Source organism: Lycium barbarum, chromosome 1, assembly GCF_019175385.1.
Source record: "Lycium barbarum isolate Lr01 chromosome 1, ASM1917538v2, whole genome shotgun sequence".
Classification (NCBI taxonomy): Eukaryota; Viridiplantae; Streptophyta; class Magnoliopsida; order Solanales; family Solanaceae; genus Lycium; species Lycium barbarum.
In genome coordinates, this window is record NC_083337.1 from 143,828,066 (window position 1) to 143,850,142 (window position 22,077).

Genomic DNA, 22,077 nt, shown 5'->3' on the forward strand with positions numbered 1-22,077 from the left:
CCCGAGAGCAACTAACTGTTAAGGCCCATGGGCTACCCTCGACTGGGAACTGCTATCACAAATAGACGAAGGCACCAAGGTAATAATTAATCGAGCTCAATTTACAAAGACTTCAAATGGTCAAAAAAGGGTCGAGTAATTAAAGACCTCGACTCATATGCCCGAAGTGGTTCGGAGACGTCCGAATTCACAAAGCATAAAAAGACTCCCGCGAACAAGCCCTCATTAAGATATCGGATGAAAAAGGACCGGTATAAGTAGATCCCAAAACTCATAAGTTAATTTGGCTCGTTTTTTCATTAAAAAATGAAATTATTAACTACTCGTCTTATAAGATGAAAATTGTTAAGGACTCAAGGTCGAGTTTAAGTCGTTTTCAAACGAAACAATATCATAAATTCTATCGGACTCAAGGCTCTATTCGTTTAACTTGAGTCTCATATGACTAAGTATAAAAAATGATCAAATGAAATACTGGAAAAAAAAGCCTAAGAAAATTTTATATTATAAAGGGCCAGAGCCTGTCCTTGTAAAGATTACAAAAATTGAAACACAATACAAAGGTCCTCTGAGCCTATTTAATCCGCCGAAGAAGAACCCGAGTTACCAGAGCCAGACTCTTCAGGGGCTTCCTCGGAACTATCATCGAGTATTTTCTTGGCTTTATCCTCGAGTTCCTTTGCCTCGGCAATCCGAGCAGAAATATCCACAATACCTCGTTGAGACGCTTCAAGCGTAGACCTTCGAGATTTCTATTTCTCATATTCTACTCGAATGATGGACCGAGCTTCGGTAGCCTCAACTTCGTCATGAGCTTCATCCAGATCGTCCTGAGCTTTTTTTAGTTTAACCTCCAGCTAGGCCCTCATTTCACTCAGAGTATTGTGAACATGGTTAGAAGCTACCAGCTCGGCCTGAAGTCCATCATTGTCTCAAATAGGAGCCTCAAGCTCACTCTTGAGTTTCTCATTAGCCCGGGCCTGTCTCTCGGCTTTTTCTTGGGCAACCTTCAAGGATTCCTTCTTAACGGCCCTTTCAGACTCGAGCTGCCTAAACTGCTCTTTCATGTTCGCAGCCTCGCCCTTAATGGATTCCAGTTCCTGCCTCAATTGAGCATTGGTGGCCTCTAGTTCACCAAGCTTTATGATATTCTCGGAGTTCCCCCGGTTGAGCTGCTTATTGTCCTCCTCCAGGACTTTGTTCTTTTGGACCGAATCCTCGAGCTCATTATTTAATCGAAGTTTCTCCTTCTTAGCTGCTTCAAGTTCGGCCCGGAGGGTTGAAGGACCAACGATTTGGCTCAACTGAACTTCTTTTTACTGAAACAGAAGTTTGAACCTCTCAATCTCTCAGCTTTGGGCATGCAACTGGGCCCGTAAATCATCTATCTCATGTTGAGCTCGAAGAAAACCTTCGTTCTCGAGCATGACAGACTTCAAAAAAGGAAACAAAGTTAGAAATTAGCAAACATTGAAGATTACACCAAATAAGTCGAAACTTATTGGAAAGGAAAAGGGAGAAAAATGTTCAATCGGTTGCCGGCATGCATACTCTTGTTGAGAAGGCATTGCCACGAGAGTTCGATCGTCTTCTCTTTATTAGACTCCGACACAAGGTGTCGAAGATACCTGGCCACCCCCACAGGAAGGGACAGGAAGCTGCAGTCTTCAGGAACTGTGACCGTAGTCGACCTAGTCCTTCTCGGCTCTACACTTGGAGCTGGGAAAACATCTACAAAATGAGACTTCAAGCTAGACTCAGTAGACTGGGTATCCCTCCTCTATACTTGTGGAATAGGGAGGTGTCCGAACTCGGAGGCATCCGCTGTTGCAGGAGGATTATTGACGGTTCCATCCTCGGGAAAGATGTGATCAAAACTCTCATGCTCTGGGGATTGAGCAGGAGGAGGAGGTGAAGTTGTTTCCGCCCATCTAGTCTTTTTTTGCTGGTGCGGGCTGAGGGGTCGAAGAACCTCTTCCTAAACCTGAATATCCTCCACGCGGTATTGCTCCGTCAGGCTTTCGCCCATTGTGAAAAATCCCCCACTGCTGCCACCCGTAGGAGTCTGGGTCGTGTCTCAGTCCCAGTGTGGCTGATCATCCTCTCGGACCAGCTACTGATCATCGCCTTGGTAAGCTATTGCCTCACCAACTAGCTAATCAGACACGAGCCCCTCCTCAGGCGGATTCCTCCTTTTGCTCCTCAGCCTACGTCCAGCTATTGTTCCCCTCCCAAGGGCAGTTTTTTTACGCGTTACTCACCCGTCCGCCACTGGAAACACCGGAAATAAAACAACGCGAAGCAAAGGAAAAAGAAAGATACCATGATTTTTTGTTGTCCACCTCTCGTGGAACAGATCTTTCCATGTCCGCTCTTGGTGCGGATGTTGGCTTATGATACTCTCGATCCACTTAGGAAAGCGAGGTATCTCCTCTGGAACAAATCCAACAGCTGAAACATCGGAAATAGTTAGGGGAATGATCAAAAGCACGTAAAAGGGGAATAAGCTCTATAAAACTTACGTTTGTCGTTCCACCTTTCAAGAAAAGACATGAACTCCGCCGGTATGATATCCGGGGTTCTAACCCGAACAAAACACTCATACCAGCCTCGATTTCTGTTCTTATCGACACTAGAAAGAATGGGGTTCCTCCCTCGTTTGCGAGCTTTATAACTCCGCCACGAAAGATCCTTAGGCAGTATAGCCGAATCAGATGGTGAAGGGTGAAATCGGCATTCACATTGTTGGCCAGAAAGCGAAGGAAGGCCACGATCCTCTAAACGTTCGGACCAATTTGCGCGAGGCACACTTGATATGTCCGGCACATCTCAAGGATGATCGGGTCTATTGGAGGGTCGAGCTTGAAAGTAAAGGTGTATGTGTAGATGTACGAGTACCCCTCCCTGAACTCAGTGATTGCTTCATCATCACCGGGAGCAATGATCTCTATAGGGCGGTTGTCCCAACCGCAGTCAGTTTGGACTTGAGGGAGTTGCGCCTCTTTGATCGATGAGGGGTGACGCCTGACGTCATAGCCCTGATCAGACTTTTTTATGGCCATCTCAACGACGAACTCATGGTCGAAATTGTATTTCGAAGGGATTTTTCTGAAGTAGTCTTAGTAAGACCCCATCGATAATATTAATGTGTGCCCATCGATAATATTAATTTGTCTAACATATTAATTAATATATATATATCTATATATATATATTATATATATATAATAATAATAATAATAATAATAATAATAATAATCATAATAATAATAATAATAAATAAGACGAATAAATGAGTTCTTTTTATGTCCTTGGCCTGGGGTTCGAAGGAGCTAGCTTGAGCTTTGACCCCGGGGCTGGCGACGACCTCGATATTTGGAGAAGAAACCGAAGGAACATTTTAGGAAGTAGAATCGGTGTTCGTGGCCATTTTGTGAGGTTTGAAGATCGGAGCATGAAGATATGAAGATTTGAAGATGGAAAATATGAAGATTTAAAGATGAAAAAGATGAAATTATGAAGATTTAAAGGAAATTTTCCAGGAACCTGAGAAGATTTTGGGACCTCGGATGGAGTTTCTCGGAAAATATCGAAGGCTCAGAATTTGAAAGAAAATTTAAGAAGAAGGAAGAACAGAGCAAGATGGGTGAAATAATCAAGAGGTGAAAAGTGAAAATGATCGGCCTTTTATAAGAAGGAGGTGATAGACTTTGAGGCGGTTACCGAAGGATCGTCCAACCAAGAAAAGACGTGTCCGAAGTCAGAGAGACGTGACACGAAAAGACATCTTATTTTTCGCCTATTTTCAAAGGGAAGCTTTCTAAGGAAGTCACCGAGGTTATCGTTCCACTTCCCGTCATTTCGGTAAAACTTCAATCCGAGAAGTGTGGAGACTATCTGTATACGGTAAAAACCGAGGTAATTCGCATACGGTGAAAAACGAAGTAAATATCGCCGCTGTCCGGTACGAGGTCGAGGAAGAACGAGATCATTAGCCTCGGGTAAGATCGAAGCGGATGAGGGCCAAGGAGTTGTGAGTTTTTCTAATAAAAGTCAGAAACCGAAGGTATGTCATTAGGCACGGAAACCAGAAGACACTCGACACAGGCTCAGAGTGTCCTTTACGAGCTGGGTTACACATCGCCTAACCGCTCCGTGATTTCCGCTAACATTCGTACAGGGTGCCGTCTTATCCATTTTAGGGTTTTCTTAAAGGGCATTTTTAGGGTTGTACAAAGGCTCATCTACTATTTACGATAAATAGGAGTGAACCCCCTTTATTTTAGGGCTAGTTTTTCATTGAGATTCACACTTGTAATCAGAAAATCATATATAGAAGCTTTCTTATTGATTGGCTCGGGATAAAGACATTACTTCAAAGACCGGACCAAATTCGCAGAGTCTATATTTCGGTTTCTTAAGCTGATTTCTCTCTCTTATTCATCAATATATCGCTTATTATTGCATATTATTTTTATACGTAAATCACTAATCTAGCCACATATCCTATAAATCACATATAAATTTAATTGTTACCGTTTTAAGGGAAAACAAATTTCTTTGGCAAAATCGAAGACAATTATGTATGAGAAAAGTTAATACAGCCATATTCTGGTTACAAGTACAATACATATAATCGAACGTATTTGAGTATAATATTATGAAGTTATAACCTCAGTAAGTTTGTCCAGTGAAAGGCTTTTGGTTATTTACCAGACGAACATGTGTGTTCAGTTGTATTATTAATTTCCTGAAAATTATGAAGTACGTACATATATTTCTCATTGCCAATATAATATTGTAAGTGAAAAATAGGAGGAAAAGGAAGGCGTAAATAAATCACCACATGAAAAATGAAAGAGACATGGACAGAGAAGAAAAGGCAGAATTCAGAGTCTCTCTCTCTCTCCTATTTTCTCTCTTTCTCTCTCTACATCTTCGTGTATCACTCCATTGTTCATCTTCTTCTTCAACTCTACAATTCCCCAAGGTACTTTTTTTTTGTTTCATTTTTTAATATTTCATGTCTTAGAGGAGAATTCATTAAATACAATACATATCTTTTCCATTTCATTTTCAAGAGAATGATCATTGCTACATTGTAGATTCTGCCATATTGTCTTTTTTTTTTTTCAATTTATTTAATGACCAAATTATATGCATTTAAACGTTAACGTGTCTGAGTTGTTGAATATTCATATATTCTTTACCTGCATGTGCATGAATTGCTTTTGATCGTTTCTGTTTGTTTTTTGGGTGATGCAGATTTTCTAGGTAAAGCCTTCTTGTACCATTGGTTCGAATTTTGTACAACACGATACATATATGTAAAAAGATATATACTATACATATATTTTGTGCATATATATGCACTTCTTAAATAAAGGGGAAATCCCGGTTCTTTCCTGGTTTCTAACCCTGGAGAGCAACAGAGGAGCTGAATTTTGCAGCATTACAACAAATTTTGGAGGTAAGGTAAATATGCAAAATTCTTTCTTATATTTTTTTTTTTCCTTTTGCCATGCATTGTTAAACATTTTATGCAATGGCAATTAGTGGTGGTCCGGTGGAGCTAGCATTTTACGGGATTCAAATATAAAAAAGTATACGTACAAAGAAGTCGAGGGGATTCAACATCTAATATATATACATAAATATTAACTTTGACCTTGTATATACATTGTAATTTTTCAGTGTTGAACCCCTCCGAGCTGCATCCTGATGGCAATTTAGTGGTGTCCTTTAGTAGATTTCTTGATTCGTATGTCAGTCAAATGGTTTTTTTGCTGATTAACTAGACTATGTGGCAAACGCGGATATTTCTGTATGCAGCAATAAAAATGAAATTTTAAGGCTAAAATGTTGGGTAAGCATGATTCTGAAACTTGTTTGAGTTTCTTTTTATTATTCTTCCACTCACCTTTCTTCCTTTTCCCTCTTTCTCTTGCTTTTCTGCTTTCTGTTTATGATGAAGAACTTTGGAGAAAATGCATCCACACTTTTCAATTCTTTCTTGAATTTTACTTGTTATGGTTTGTGCATATAGTAACCAAGCTAAACATATCGCTTCGTTAACACAAGATAGTTACGCTCTGTAGGAAGCCACAAAAGTGTCAAAGTGGAGGCTTGTTGCCAATGTCAGACCTATCTTCCCTTGAATTAAGGGACAAGGAAGTGTCATCCTCTTCTCAGAAGAGCAGGTTTCTTCCTCTCTTTACTGTGTGTTCTAGCTGAATTTATGTACTATTTGTGGTTGTTATAGATTTGTTAAAAGAAATTTCTATATTCTATAGTACTTTTGCTTGATAGATAGAACATATTAGTATCTCGCAGCTGTTCTTTCTAAATCCATCTTTTGTTCCCTTGTGCTTAGAGACACCTAATGTAGAGAAACTTTGGTATGTATAGGAGCCAAAATATTATGACCCCTCAGTTAATTTCTGAAAGAAAATTTTGATTCCACATTGCTTTGTTTTATTTATCCTTTTCCATGAATTTATGAGGCATAATATGATTTATCTAGATAACCTACTAAAAAAATTATCCAGAAAATTCAAATGTGTTATTTGCTTGCAGGGAATCCAATGAAACTGCAGAAATGGATGATCCGGAAAAGACACTGCCACAGGTTGCTCAACTTATTGATCAGCTGCATCTGAATCAATCATCTGCACACGAAAAAGAACTTACCACAGCACGTCTTCTAGGCATTGCTAAAGCAAGGAAAGAAGCACGGCGTCTTATTGGTTCACATGGCCAAGCAATGCCACTGTTCATATCAATTCTCAGAAATGGAACTCTTTTTGCAAAAGTCAATGTAGCTTCAACCTTAACTGTATTGTGCAGAGATGAAGATATACGGTTGAAGGTGCTTCTAGGTGGATGTATTCCTCCTCTACTTTCACTGTTGAAGTCAGATTCACCTGAAGCAAGGAAAGCAGCTGCAGAAGCAATTTTTAAGGTGTCACCTAGTGGGGTTTCAGATGATCATTTTGGCATGAAAATATTCATTACGGAAGGTGTCGTACCAACTTTGTGGGAGCAGCTGAATCCAAAACAGAAGCCGGACAAAGCAGTGGAAGGATTTGTTGTTGGGGCTTTGAGAAATCTCTGCGGTGATAAAGATGGACATTGGAGGACAACACTAGAGGGTGGCGGAGTTGACATTATTGTTAAACTTCTTTCTTGTAGTAGTGCTTCCACTCAATCAAATGCAGCTTCTCTATTGGCCCGTATGATGTTGGCGTTCAGTGATAGCATCCCAAAAGTAATTGATTCTGGAGGAATCAAAGCTCTCTTTAGCCTCTTAGCTCAGCAAGATGATGTTTCTGTACGTGCCAGTGCAGCTGAGGCTTTAGAGGTTCTGACTTCAAAATCAACCAAAGCAAAGAAAGCTGTTGTTGACTCACAGGGAGTCACAGCACTGATAGGAGCTGTCATTGCTCCTTCTAAAGAAAAAAAGCAAAGTGAGGAAGGAGAGAAACTTCAGCAGCTTGTATTTGCTCCTTCTAAAGAAAGAAAGCAAGGTGAGGTCGGAGAAAAACTTCAGCGGCATGCAATACAAGCTTTAGCCAATATATGTGGCGGAATGTCTCCTCTGTTACTATATCTGGGTGAGCTTGCGCAGTCCCCAAGGTTAGCTGCTCCGGTGGCTGATATAATCGGAGCACTTGCTTATGCTCTTATGGTCTTTGAGCACAATGCAGAAGAAGAACCATTTGATGCGACAAAAATTGAGAATATTCTTGCAATGCTCCTAAAGCCACGGGATAATAAGTTGGTTCAGGAGCGTCTTCTTGAGGCTATGGCAAGCCTTTATGGCAATGCTTATCTGTCAAAACGGGTCCAACAATCAGAATCTAAGAAGGCTCTTACTGGGCTCACAACAATGGCAAGTGGTGATGCACTAGAGTATTTAATACTATCCCTATTACGTTTATGCTGTGATGGAATGACTGTTTGGGAAGCAATTGGAAAGAGGGAAGGAATTCAGTTACTGATATCACTGCTGGGTTTATCCAGTGAAAAGCATCAAGAGTATGCTGTTGAAATGCTTGCAATCCTAACTAACCAAATCAACGAGAGCAAGTGGGCAATCACTGCTGCTGGTGGGATCCCACCACTGGTCCAATTACTAGAAATGGGGTCTCAAAAGGCTAGGGAAAATGCAGCACTTATTATTCATAACCTTTGCTGTCATAGTGAAGACATTCGTGCCTGTGCTGAAAGTGCTGGAGCTATACAGGCGTTATTATCGCTCCTCAAAAATGGTGAATCAAAGGGGCAAGAAGCATCATCTAGGGCTTTAACAAAGCTAATCACAGCATCTAATCCAGCTACCACTAATCAATTGTTAGTGTTGCTCCTGGGAGATTTACCAAGCTCAAAGGCCCATGTAACTGAGGTGTTAGGTCATGTGCTTACCTTGGCATCTCACAGTGACCTTGTGAATAAAGGTGCTGCAGCTAACCAAGGGCTAATGTCGATAGTACATGTTCTTAATTCCTCAAATGAACAGACTCAAGTATGTGCTGCCTCTGTCCTGGCAGATGTATTTAGCACTCGACATGATATTTGTGATAGTCTCGCTACAGATGAAGTGGTTAATCCTTGCATGAAGCTTTTGGGTAGCAATTCTCCAGCTGTTGCAACACAATCAGCTCGAGTCTTGCGTGCTTTATCCCGTGCATCAAAAGAAAAATCTACAAATAAGATGCCTTATATTGGTGAAGGGCATGTAAAGCCTTTGATCAAGCTGGCCAAAACAGCACCCATTGATTCTGCAGCTACTGCAATGGCTGCTCTAGCCAATCTGTTGTCTGATCCAGAGATAGCTGCGGAAGCGCTGCAGGAAGACGTTGTTTCAGCTTTGACAAGAGTCTTAGGAGAAGGGTCGTCAGAAGGTAGGAGAAACGCATCACGTGCCCTTCATAAGCTATTGAGGCATTTTCCCGTTGAAGATGTATTCAATGGAAGTGCTCAATGTCGATTTGCTGTTCTAGCTATGGTGGAATCATTAAATGTGATGAATGTTGATGGTACTGATACTGCAGATGCTTTAGACGTTATTGCACTTTTGACTAGGACAAAACAAGGCACAGATTCCACTTACCGTTCATGCCTTGCTGAAGTTCCATCTAGTTTAGAGCCTCTTGTACATTGCCTTTCTGAGGGATCTTCCCTTGTCCAAGATAAGGCAATAGAAATTCTATCAAGGCTTTGCGGAGATCAACCAGTTTTTCTGGGTAACCTGTTATTATCAAAATCAAGGTCTATCGGTGCATTGGCTGATAGAATAATTAATTCTTGCACTCTAGAAGTAAGAGTTGGTGGAACCGCATTGATCATTTGTGCTGCCAAGGAGCATGAACTTCAGTCAATGGATGGACTTGATGCATCTGGTTACTTGAAACCTCTTATATATGCATTAGTTGACATGATGAAGCCAAACTGCACTTGTTCTTCCCTAGAAATTGAAGTCAGAACCCCTAGAGGCTTCACAGAAAGAACTCCATTTGGAGAAGGAAATGAGTTTGAAGCTCCTGATCCAGCAATAGTTTTGGGGGGTACAGTTGCGCTTTGGTTGCTCTCAATAATTTCATCATTTCATGTCAAGAACACATCCACTGTAGTGGAAGCTGGGGGACTTGAGGCCCTTGCTGACAAGCTTGCAAGGCATGGTTCCAACCCACAGGTAGATTTTATATCATCCTAGGTGTTCTTGATGTTTGCTTTTTGACTTTTTAGGCCCATTTGTGTTGTGCTGATATCTCTTCATAAGGAGAACTCGAGTTGGTTTTCCACTTGAAGCAAAATAGGTTGTTACATTGGTGTCAGTCATTTTTGTCCTTCCAATTTACGAACTTTAGGCCTGTTTGTTCTTCTGTAAGTTGGCTTTTGATAACAGACTGGCTGCCTCTCTGTAGTCAGCGCAATAAAACTTGTTCAAACAAGTCAATAATCCATTTATTTCACTGCTAGAATTTCTGTTTACTCCTAGATTCCATTTAATGAAATACCTTGCTTCATCAAAAAAAAATCCATCGATTTCACTATTTCTAGTCGGCTTCCATATCATTCATTTAATAAATGTACATGGAGGAAGTAGTAGTGGCTATATTTTCTCTGAGTTCCTGTTTTTAGAATCAATAATAAGAGCGAGAATATCTGAAGTGCATATTTCTTCTTCTTTCTATTAGCTTCTCTGTCCTTTTTCTTTTCTTATATTACATTTGAGGACCGTCTAGTCAATATACTTATGGTGTATGCCAGCTTTAACAACACCATTGGAGTTGGTAAAATGGAAAGACTTTCCCAGCACCTTTTAATGTTTAAGTTACCCTCTCTTATGATACAGAAATATATCACTGAAAGTTCAGTTAATAAAATGAATAAAAGATGGACAAGGACATTTATTTTCAGTGTCACCTTTATTCAATTTAATCATTTGGATGTAATGTTGGTTCTCGTGATTTGATTAAAGTTTATATTTGGTCATTTACCTCAAAAAAAAAAAAAAGTTTATATTTGGTCATTGTGCTGAAGAGATATTTGTCATGGCAGGCAGAAGATGCAGAGGGCACGTGGATCAGTGCACTGCTATTAGCTATTTTATTCCAGAATCCAAACATTATATCCTCTCCAACAATCATGCGCATTATACCTTCGCTTGCACTTCTTCTGAAATCAGATGAAATGATTGTCCGACTTTTTGCTGCTCACGCAATAGCCAGTCTTGTCTGTCATCGGAAAAAGGGAATAAATCTTACTGTTGTAAATTCAGGTGCAATCACTGGTCTGATAAGCTTGATTGGTCACATTGAAATAGATATGCCAAATCTTGTTGCTCTATCCGAAGAATTCTCATTAGTAAGATACCCAGATCAGGTTTCTCTGGAAGTCCTCTTTGAAATTGAGGAAGTGAGAGTTGGTTCCGCTGCACGCAGAACTATCCCTTTATTGGTGGATCTGTTAAAACCACTTCCAGATAGAGCAGGTGCCCCCCCATTAGCTGTTCGTCTTTTGACTCAAATTGCAGATGGCAATGATGAAAACAAATCAATTATGGCTGAAGCTGGCGCACTGGATGTTCTAGCAAAGTACCTATCTTTGAGCCCTCAAGACTTGACCGAGGCAACTATTTCTGAACTACTGAGAATTATATTTAGCAATTCTGATCTTATTCAACATCAAGCTGCAGTTAGTTGCTCTGTTCAACTGATTGCTGTCCTTCGTTTGGGGTCAAGGAGTGCAAGGCTGAGTGCTGCTAGTGCTTTAAAAGAACTCTTTGATAATGAGAAGATTAGAAATTCTGCAGCATCAGTTCAAGCAGTTCAACCTTTGGCGGACATGCTTGATGCTACATCAGAAAGTGAACAATATGTTGCCCTTAGTTCCTTGGTCAAGTTGACTTCAGGGAATGATTCAAAAGCAGCAGTGATGGCTGATTTAGATAGGAATCCTCTTGAGAGTTTATACAAAATTCTGTCTTCATCTTCTCCGATGGAACTGAAAAGTGATGCTGCTGAATTATGCTTTGTACTTTTTGGTGATCCAAATATCAGAATATTGCCCATTGCTTCTGAGTGCTTAGATCCCCTTGTCCTGCTTATGCAATCAGATGTGGAAAGAGCCGTGGAATCAGCTGTTTGTGCTTTCGAGAGGTTGTTAGATGATGAGCATCCGGTGGATCTTGCATCAGCAAACGAGCTTGTTGGTATTCTGGTTCATCTGATTTCTGGATCAAACCATCGGCTCATTGAAGCGAGTATTTTTGCACTTATTAAGCTGGGCAAAGACCGAACTCCACGCAAGTTGGATATGGTGAAAGCAGGAATATTAGAAAATTGTCTTGAGCTACTCCCTACTGCATCCAGTTCCTTGTGCTCCACAATTGTAGAACTCTTCCGTGTCTTGACAAATAGTAGTGCTATTTCAAAAAGTCCATCTGCTGCAAAAATCGTAGAACCTCTTTTTACGGTTTTGCAGCGGTCAGATTTTGGATTGTGGGGACAGCACAGTGCGTTGCAAACTCTTCTAAATATTCTAGAGAAGCCACAATGTCTTGCAACTCTAAAACTTACTCCTAGCCAGGTCATTGAGCCTCTGATTTCCTTCCTTGAATCCCCAGCTCAAGCTATCCAACAGCTTGGCACCGAACTGCTATCCCATCTCCTTGCACAAGAGCATTTTAAGCAAGATATAACATCAAAAAATGCAGTAGTGCCCCTAGTGCAGCTAGCAGGCATTGGTATCTTGAATTTGCAACAGACAGCAATTAGTGCTTTAGAAAGTATCTCATTAAAATGGCCAAATGAAGTTGCTGATGCCGGTGGCATTTTTGAGCTTTCAAAGGTTATCGTTCAAGATGATCCCCTACCTCCTGATACATTATGGGAGTCAGCAGCTATGATTCTCTGCAATGTCATACAATCTAACGCTGATTATTACCTCAAGGTTCCCCTGGTGGTTCTTGTAAAGATGCTGTATTCAACGGTGGAGAGTACTGTTACTCTTGCACTTAATGCTCTGATAGATCTTGAAAAGACTGATCTATCTAATGGTGAACTGATGGCTGAAGCTGGTGCTGTAGATGCTCTTCTAGATCTGCTAAGATCTCACCAGTATGAAGAAGCATCAGCAGGACTGATTGAAGCTCTATTCAACAACGTCCGAATACGAGAATTGAAGGTATCTAAGTATGCAATAGCACCTCTAGCACAATATTTACTAGATCCACAGACTACATCGCAGTCCCCAAGGCTTCTTGCTGCTCTTGCACTTGGTGATCTCTCCCAGCATGAAGGACTTGCTAGAGCAACTGATTCTGTATCTGCCTGTCGAGCACTGATAAGTTTGCTTGAAGATCACCCAACGGAAGAGATGACAATGGTGGCCATTTGTGCATTGCAAAATTTTGTCATGCACAGCCGAACCAACAGGAGAGCTGTCGCAGAAGCAGGTGGAATATTACTAGTTCAAGAACTACTTCTGTCCCCTAATTCAGAAATTGTAGTCCAGGCAGCTCTGCTCATAAGGTTTTTGTTCTCAAATCATACGCTTAAGGACTATGCATCAAATGAACTTATCAGATCTTTGACAGGTACGTTGCTCATTAAATAAAATGTTCGTTCCTTCTTTTGAGTCAGTGATTCTTTGAAAAATGTCAAACTAGATGCCACCAGTTGTGTCAAATATATTAACATGAATAGAGTTGCACTGAAAACCAATTGTTACCTACTTGAAAAGAACATCATATGCGACTGCTTGAGACCTAGAAATAGACTATAGACCTAATTCTGTTTTCCAATATTTTTCCCAGGGATGTTAGACTTTTTAATCTTTTGACTGAAGTGTTCCTTACAAGTTAAAGTTGCATTCAAGCCCTTAAAGAAACCCAAAGCTTCTCAGAATCACTTAAGAAGCTAGATAAATTGGTTATAATAAGTTGGCTTTCCAAGATCAAGGGCCATCATGAAATTGTTGGAGAGAGAAACTAACAATGACTCACTCTGCTTAACCCTTTCTACTACTCCAGGTAACAGCAGAAGCTCCAAACGGAAAAGCTAAGGAGAACAGGGAAAAATAAACTAGTATATGAAGACAACTAGATGTATGATGTTTCCTAGACACTGTATTTGTTCCCATGCTATACTTCAAACATCTAAAATTTCAACTGAAGCAGTAAAACGTTCTGATTCATGAATTTCACATCAATTTCCAAGTTTAATTGTCCAGATAATTCAAGCTACAAAAGTCTGCCTAAAACATTTCTACTACGTTGTCATGCAGCTGCGCTAGAGAAGGAATTTTGTGCCACAGAAACTGCTAATGAAGAGATCTTGAAGAGCATTTACATTATATTTTCCAATTTTCCCAAGCTCCAACTTTCTGAAGCTGGGACCCTTTGTATCCCTTATCTGGTGACAGCACTGAAATCTGGCAGCGAGGCTGCTCAGGATTCAGTGTTGACCACATTGTGCTTACTCCAACAATCCTGGTCAACCATGCCAATTGACGTCTCAAAATCTCAAGCAATGGTTGCAGCTGAAGCCATTCCAATCCTACAAATGCTGATAAAAACTTCCCCACCAGGTTTCCATGAACGAGCAGACAGCCTGCTGCATTGCTTACCAGGTTGTTTGACCGTCACCATTAAGCGTGCAAACAATCTAAGACATGTCATGGGAGGGACAAATCCTTTTTGTCGATTGACTATCGCCAATGGTCCGGCACGACAAACTAAGGTAATGAGTCAGCATTAAAATGTTGATGAAATGAAAGACTCTCATTATCATCAATATTTTACTTTGTTATGGCCGAGTTTCACATCCGAACTACTCCCACTGGTTATATTTACAATTGTCACTTTCGGTTAAAATAGTTGTTCCAATATACTTGTCGTTTTAGAGAACAAAGAAAGACCCAATTAACTTTTACTACTCTAGAAGTGTTCTAGAAATAAGTACTGTATTACATTTCTTAGGAAACTCCAGAAATTATATGTAATTTGATCCAATTACTGAGATACTAATTTGTGTTGCGTGATGCACCAAAAACGCATACATCACCGATTTTTCTAATCCGATTTATACTAATCTGGTTTATTATCAGGTCGTTAGTCGCAGTACATCCCCAGAATGGAATGAAGGATTCACATGGGCTTTTGACGTTCCACCAAAGGGACAAAAGTTGCAGATCTCGTGCAAAGGCAAAACTACTTTTGGAAAGGTAACTAGTTCCATTTTCGTAGTGTCTGATGCTAAATTTAGAATATCCAATTCAACTCCAACTACAATGTGCAATAAGTTTACTGATTGACCTGCTACTAATAGTAAAAATATATATATCATATATACAAAAGGCAGGGATAAATACTCTTATATAAATGCTGCAGCTCTTGGTAGGATAAGAAGAGTTTAGTCAATCTTTAACATAATTTTGATACATACATTGCCATGTTTTCAGTCTACGCTTGGGAGTGTAACGATCCAAATTGATAAAGTGGTAAATGAAGGCATACAGACTGATACTTACAGCCTCAGTCATGAACGCAACAAGGATGGCTCATCCCAGACTCTAGAGGTTGAGATCACCTGGTCCAATAGGACGTCCAATGAAAGTGTTAAGTGAACCAAGACTGGTATAATGCAACTTGATTCCCCATTTACGGTGCTGGACCTGGCAACCAGTCAACAGAGCATTAAGAAAAGTTATACGATCCCCTAACGAGCAACAATTTGTTCACGTCCCAGGCTAATGCAACAGCACATCAACATCTGCTGAAGGCTCAGTTTTGTAGTATTGAAAGCATTAATGCCTCTGGTGCAAAAAACTTCCAGATAGTTGTGAGGGCCAAAGAAGTCTGGGGAGAAGAAGTCCCCATACTAGAATGATAGTCTTGTCTATTTAAGCACCACACTGTACAGATTCTTCTGTAGCTCTTAGAAGTATATAAATATAAATAGAGATCTCCTTGACAGAATGTCCCATCCATGGCTTTGCAAATCTGTCCCGATAGCAATTCATCAGTGTACATCCCAGCACCGAATTTACCAATGCAAACCATGGCTTTGCAAATCTGTCCCGATAGCCATTCATCAGTGCACATCCCAGCACCAAATTTACCAATGCAAACCAACTGCAAGTGCAAATGTTGGTCCTAGAGCTTGAGGTCTGGATCTCCAAAATGGCTTGCAGGTTTCATGGTTTTCCTTTTCCCTTATAAATCTTTTAGGCAACATTATATTCCGTCACCATTAATACACGCCCACAGCCAATATGAAATATGGTCATTTTCCATGTAGGATTAGCGACAAACTGGAATATGGACATTTCCCCATGTAAAGTTAGCAGGACTCGACCAAAGCACAAAATTTCCAGGCAGCATAGCACGAAATGCTTGAATGTACAATTTAAATGGACAAAAAAAAAAAAAAAAACAGAGCAAAGCTTGTAAATGAAAATGTAGCTACAATGTGCAACAACAGCAAAGCACTTGGAACATTTGTGCACTTTACATTTGGGAGAGCTTTTCTACAATACTACCTCAAGAAGCTTTAAAACCTACATTCCCAAAATTTGGCACAGCGCAGAATCTTAAAACATCGCAAAGTTTTCAAGTGGTGGGGCAAGCCACCGGGTTGTCCGACATGATTACTTTGCAGCTGCAACAAGTGCGGCTCTTGCTCGTGTAAAAGCAGCAATCAGTGATCCAAGCTGCAACTTGTCATTGCAACCAAAAGTTAACCTATACCTGCGAGCCAGAAAATGCATAACTTACACAACATACTTTAGGAAAAACCTAGGGACTGTAATTCAATTAAATTTTGTTTTTGGCAATTAAATTTTGTTTTTGGCAAGCTAAAATATAAAACCATTGATGACCATCTTTTATAACGCGAATAGTTCTTTCTAAAACGAAAGTAGTATTTCATTCTGTGGGGGTTGGGACAGAGGTTCGATGCACCGTTCAGAAGCCACAGAATCCATAATTTGAGATCAGCCGGTTAAGGAAATATCTGATTTCATCTTATTTAGTGTAATAATCTAATTACAAGTTCAGTAGATAATATTGGTAAATGTTTTAGCAAGTAAATGAGAAAATTGACCATAAGCCGGCCTTCGATTCTGTGGCATCAAACCAGAAATGCTAGTCTAGCACAAGGCAACGGCAATAAATAATCAAAAAGAAAAACATGGGACACATACTCAATATCAGCCATCTCATTGATCAGCTGAACTCGAACATCTGCTGGCATCTTAATCTTGAAGACAAACCTGATATTTAGATGAACAGAGGTGAGTTATACCAACTAACTTTGACACAAAGAGCCAAAAATATGTGCACTTACATGGTTACTTCTCTCACGATATCCACCAGAGCTAACCCTTTTATTGTCTTGATGTCTGATATTCCTATGGACAATTATGTACAAAAAAAAGTTAGAGAGTAAATGGACTACAAGAGCAGATAGATAAAATGGAACAAAGTACAGGTGGGACTCATTGAAATACGTTTGCAACTGATAGCAAAGGGTTCATTCAGAAGCCAGTAAGAGATCTGCTCAATGTCCTTCGGCAATGGATTTCCAGTGCACAGATAGACAGCTTCTTCCGTAATCAGCTGAGAAGCCATGTGTGTTGACTGCATAAAGCTGAAAGTTAATGACAGTGAATCCAAAAGAGAATGGTCTACCTGCCTGAAGATAAACAAAATAAACAGTTGCTTGAAAAATTTTGTGCATGGGGTTAATAGTGCAATAAGCACCTTATAGTTTTCCAACAATGGTCTCCCTTTTTTCTTCGTCAGTAAAACAAACCCTTCCACCAATGTTCATAATGGTAGATTAATGCCAAGCAAGAACTAGACAGAAAAGAATGATTCAAAAAGACAAAAAAAAATAGACCGTATGATCATTAATTCAACAATGTAGCTGCAGTTAATCTAAATACCGGTGGTTTCATGCATGCCTGAAACTATATCCTGACAATTAACAGAGAGTAATGCCCTCCTCCCTGAAACCCACTGATAAAAAAATATATATAAAAAACAATACCATTTATTAAAAGGACCTTGAACAAGCAAAGCGACCCCAAACACAACAATTAGCTCACTGCATGTGTCACATCTAGACTCTACCATGGCCTAACAAGTCATCCAAAACTAGCCTCAGGCACAACATAAAAAGCTAGTTCTCAAGGAAAAATGCCCAATAGAATTTCACTTTTTCCATAAATGAGTTACTTTAGGCCCTTGGACTTTAGAGTTCACAAAACCAATTGTGAGCTTGATGAATTGCAGCGAATAAACCTCTCATTTATAACTGCAGCAATGAAGATTGCTAGCTCCCCAAACAACTTTTCCTTTTCTTTCTTTTAATAACTTCAGCCCCAGACAACTCCTTTTCTTTTTTTCTCTTTATGCGGTGGGAAGTGGGGTGTCAACCTAGAGAGAGAGCAAGATCTCTACCAGCACATTGCAAAAAGAAAGCAATTCAACTGATTCATGATGTGAAATCTCTGAACACAATAATTGAAATCTACATATAACCGAAATGAGGATAAATAGGATGAGGAGTTTGAACCTGCAAAATGTTTAAAGCTTTTCGCATGTCGCCGTTGCTCAATTGTACAAGTGCCTTTAAACCACCCTCGGGGACATCAAGCCTATAACAAAACATTGTGATGGACTAACAAAGAAAAAAAATTGCGTAGACTAAATAGAGCAAGAGTAACTATGACATTTTCAACAACTATTATACCATATCTGCTTTCTCTGGAAAGAAAGCTAAGAAAATAATCAAACAGTGGATAAGTATCCATAACTTTATTTGGTTTTCAAGGTGGTTTTGGGGACATACTTTTTTTGTCAATGTTCCAAGTAGAATATAGTTGTTTGTAATTCAATGAAATCATTGGGTAACACAGAATGTAGATATGGTAAAATATCTCAAACAATCCATAGAGAAATAATAATAGTATAAATATATTTCAGAGTTATTCTCATAATCATTTCCCAAAACATTTTAAATCAGTATACTTGTACTTAGATAACTTTCTTCTCTAGTTAAGAGGATAGCACATGGGAATCTAGATTGGTTGTTATTAGATGCACAATTACCTGAAAACCAAAGGACAATGTCATAAGGTAAAATTTGACTTCTCAATGTCGTATGACAACAAAGAAGTGGTTACTTTTTCAGCTGCCTTCGAACATGTTGGATAGGACTGGGAAAAACTCTAAAACTAGTCATAAGCCTTCACACAGGTACGACTAAAATTACATTTACCTGCTGGTATTTCAAGATACCTTGAACTTATGTGGCATTCCAACAGAAGTTTGCTTGTCTTCTCTATATCTTATTCACTAGATCTATGTATTTTGCCAGTTGCATAGGCCCGACCACTATATTCAGTCAAATGATAGTCTGGTGAAAAGGTTTTAATCAAGCAACCAAGGGAAACACATGCACATCAATTGCTAGGGTTTAGTTAGTTCTTTTTCCTTATTAGTACTACATTTGTGCTCTATGAACTCCATTCATCCGATGGGCCTGTGGACCTAAGGAACATAAGAGGAATGGAGAAAGAAATTAAATGAACAGTTCCAATCACTACGACAGTCACCCACCACACTTTTGCATAACCAAGTTTTACCAAGGGACTGAGCAATCTGAAGTACGCGCAAAATAGTTTAGCAAAGGATAACTTCAAAGACAAAATGGAACTCACCGTTCAGCCTCGATAACATGTTTGAGCCGCTCAGAGACATGAACTGCATCGAGTGGAGCAAACCTAAATCGTGTACATCGTGATTGTAGGGCAGGAATAACCTTGTTGACATTGTTACATATCAAGGCAAACCTAGTGTTTCTTGTATATTTCTCAATCACTGCAGGGGAAATAATCCCATAACAATCAGCTTTGCAAGTATAGCACAGATATTAAGTCTAGCATGAGGAAGCGGTAATTTCTTGCCTCGACGCAGAGCAAACTGTGCATCTTTTGTCATCGCATCTGCTTCATCCAATAATATTAACTTCACTGCTGACTTTGCACTAAATAACAAAAAAATTAAGCTTCGATTTACTTCACTAAAAAGGCAAAATGACACCTTAACTCATCTGGCATATAGTCCCATTTCCCAGCTTTTATTCTCACAACAATGCAAACACGAAACGAGGAATAATATAACACTACAAGTTTAAGTAGAGGACAAATTGGTAAAGCAATGTGCCTATACATGTATATTGGTATTGAGTTGAATGTCACATTGTTTTTTATAACTGTGGTGCCGGGGCTAGGTTGCGCGCACCTGGACTATTTCCACATGATACTTGCTACCTCCCACCAGTAACAAGTACCAAATAACTCTGTTTACCAAGGCTTAGACAAATGGAAATAAATCACCTAGTGTTTTTTGTCTATGCTGGGATTTGAGCCTTAGACCTCACAGTTCTCCTCCCACTTCATTGACCACTAGGCCACACCCTTGGGTGCAAAATATAAGCTTAAATTAAACTTTACATTGTTCTCTTAAATACTTTATAGAGAAAAGTCCTGACCTATTTGAGCATAAAATAAGCGATTAAAGAAAAATTTACCCAAATGAGATGCTCTGAGTACTAGCAAAGTCCTGAATCTGCTGTCGCACCACATCAATCCCGCGATCATCAGACGCATTCAGCTCTAAAACCATATTGTTCATCTGAGTCCCATATAGCTTCCGAGCAAGAGCAAGAATTGTAGATGTCTTTCCAGTTCCAGGCGGTCCATAAAGCAGCAAATGCGGCAACCTATTACTACTCGCAAGCCTATCAACTTTTACCCAAAAAAAAACGTCAATTATGAAAATCCTTAAGGTCAAAAATCAATAATAATATACATAATATAGGAACATACAGGTTTCAACTTGACAGACAGGTCAAGTTATTGGTTTTCTTTTTTCTTTTTTTTCTTTTCATTTGCATCAAAACTTTGTTTGAATTGTTTTTACAAAAAAAAACAACTTTAACATTTTCAATACAATTTAGAAATTTAAACTTACAAATTGCAACAAAGTTTCTACTTTCCTAGTAGTCTACTCGCAAGCCTATCAACTTTTGCCCAACACAAACATCAATTATGAATCAGGAAATTTTCAAAAATATACATCAATTTGAAAATTATTACGCCACACGTAGCCCAATATACCTGGGGGGCAAGCATTATAAATAATGTATCAATCTTGTATAAAAGGTGTTTTATACACAAAAATGAGGTAAATCAGGTAACAAACTCAAAATATGGGCTACTTCTGCCAGTACACATAGAGCATAAATTTCCGTCGTTTTCGTTCGGTCAATAATAATTTACAGAGATGAAGAAACGTACTGGTTTCAACAATATCACGATGAGCAGCCACGTCATCGAGGGATTGAGGACGAAATTTTTCGACCCAAGGAACAGATTTGGGTTCATTATTGGATGTTGAAAAGACTGTGTTTTTACCCTTGCTTGGTTTATCGTCCATCTCCATTGTTTCCGCCATTTTCAGGTTTCTCTCTTCCTTAAACCCTAGCATTTATGAACAATGGCCATATTTGGACTGTCGGGTCAAGTTATTGGCGCCAATTAATTTTTTATTTAGGTTTTTTTTACAGACTTTATTTTTGTTTTTCAGTTTGAAAAAGTTGAGTTTGCATCGGAACTTTGTCCATAAATATTTGTTTGAATTGTTTTTACAAACAACAAAAAAGTAACTTTAAGATTTTCAATACAATTTAAATTTTGTATTTAAAATTTTAAACTTACAAATTACAAAGTTTCTACTTTCCTAGTATTGATAAAAAACAAAAGGTCAAACATGTCCTTAACATTTGTGATTTGTCTCATAGTTGCCCCTCAGTGGCCTATCCGCTCATAAATTCCCTAACTTTATTTTTTGTTTCAAATATGAACATGGTCATTTGGTACACGGTATAATGTGGAATCTCAACACTAACTTTGGAATTAATTTTATATCATGCTTGGTAGAAGGTATAAAATTATCACAGGGTATATGTATACCTTCTACCATACAAAGTATAAAATGAAGCTCATAGTTAAAGGTGGATATCTCGCCTTATCCCATTAACCTTGGGATTATTTTATCTCATCTTTTAAATGGGATTTATTTTATCTCATTTTTTAAATGGGATAAATTAGTCCCGAAATTATAATCTTGGGATTATAATACCGGGATAACTATCTCCTCACACTAATAGTGAAAGCTGCATAGAGGCATATTTGGACCCTTTTAATTGTTCAAGAATATATTTGGACCCTTTCAAATTTCAAGTGCATGCTTCAAATTATTTTTCTATTTTTTTAGAAGAAAAAAAATTCAAAGTAAAGTGATAAAAAGAAAATGATCAAATATTATTAAAAACTTAGTCATATCTTTCAAACTGATTAATGAGGATCCATTAATGGATTATCTTCATTACTTATGTCAGTTTGGTAAAATTCAATTGCTATGACCTCTTTGAGCACTTGCTCCTTTTGATTTGGCAAATAATTTTCATGGCACCTTCCAATTCAATTTTAAGGTCAACA

The 22,077-nt window shown here is 39.0% G+C and overlaps 2 protein-coding genes across 2 annotated transcripts; one reads left to right on the top strand and one right to left on the bottom strand.

Moving 5' to 3' along the window:
- The first annotated feature begins 6,102 nt into the window (after positions 1–6,102).
- LOC132641476 (protein CELLULOSE SYNTHASE INTERACTIVE 3-like) lies at positions 6,103–15,444 on the top strand. The gene is made up of 6 exons (XM_060358495.1): positions 6,103–6,200; positions 6,577–9,694; positions 10,564–13,102; positions 13,792–14,246; positions 14,614–14,730; positions 14,968–15,444. The coding sequence occupies exons 1-6, from the start codon at positions 6,136–6,138 to the stop codon at positions 15,130–15,132; spliced, it is 6,459 nt and encodes a 2,152-aa protein (XP_060214478.1). The 5' UTR covers positions 6,103–6,135; the 3' UTR covers positions 15,133–15,444.
- A 486-nt stretch (positions 15,445–15,930) lies between these two features.
- LOC132641487 (replication factor C subunit 3) lies at positions 15,931–21,172 on the bottom strand. Its single transcript, XM_060358504.1, has 9 exons — positions 20,875–21,172; positions 20,106–20,322; positions 19,480–19,559; positions 19,234–19,393; positions 18,087–18,168; positions 17,017–17,146; positions 16,854–16,917; positions 16,711–16,779; positions 15,931–16,255 (listed from the first exon to the last, which is right to left on the bottom strand). The coding sequence occupies exons 1-9, from the start codon at positions 21,062–21,064 to the stop codon at positions 16,156–16,158; spliced, it is 1,092 nt and encodes a 363-aa protein (XP_060214487.1). The 5' UTR covers positions 21,065–21,172; the 3' UTR covers positions 15,931–16,155.
- Positions 21,173–22,077: the final 905 nt, after the last annotated feature.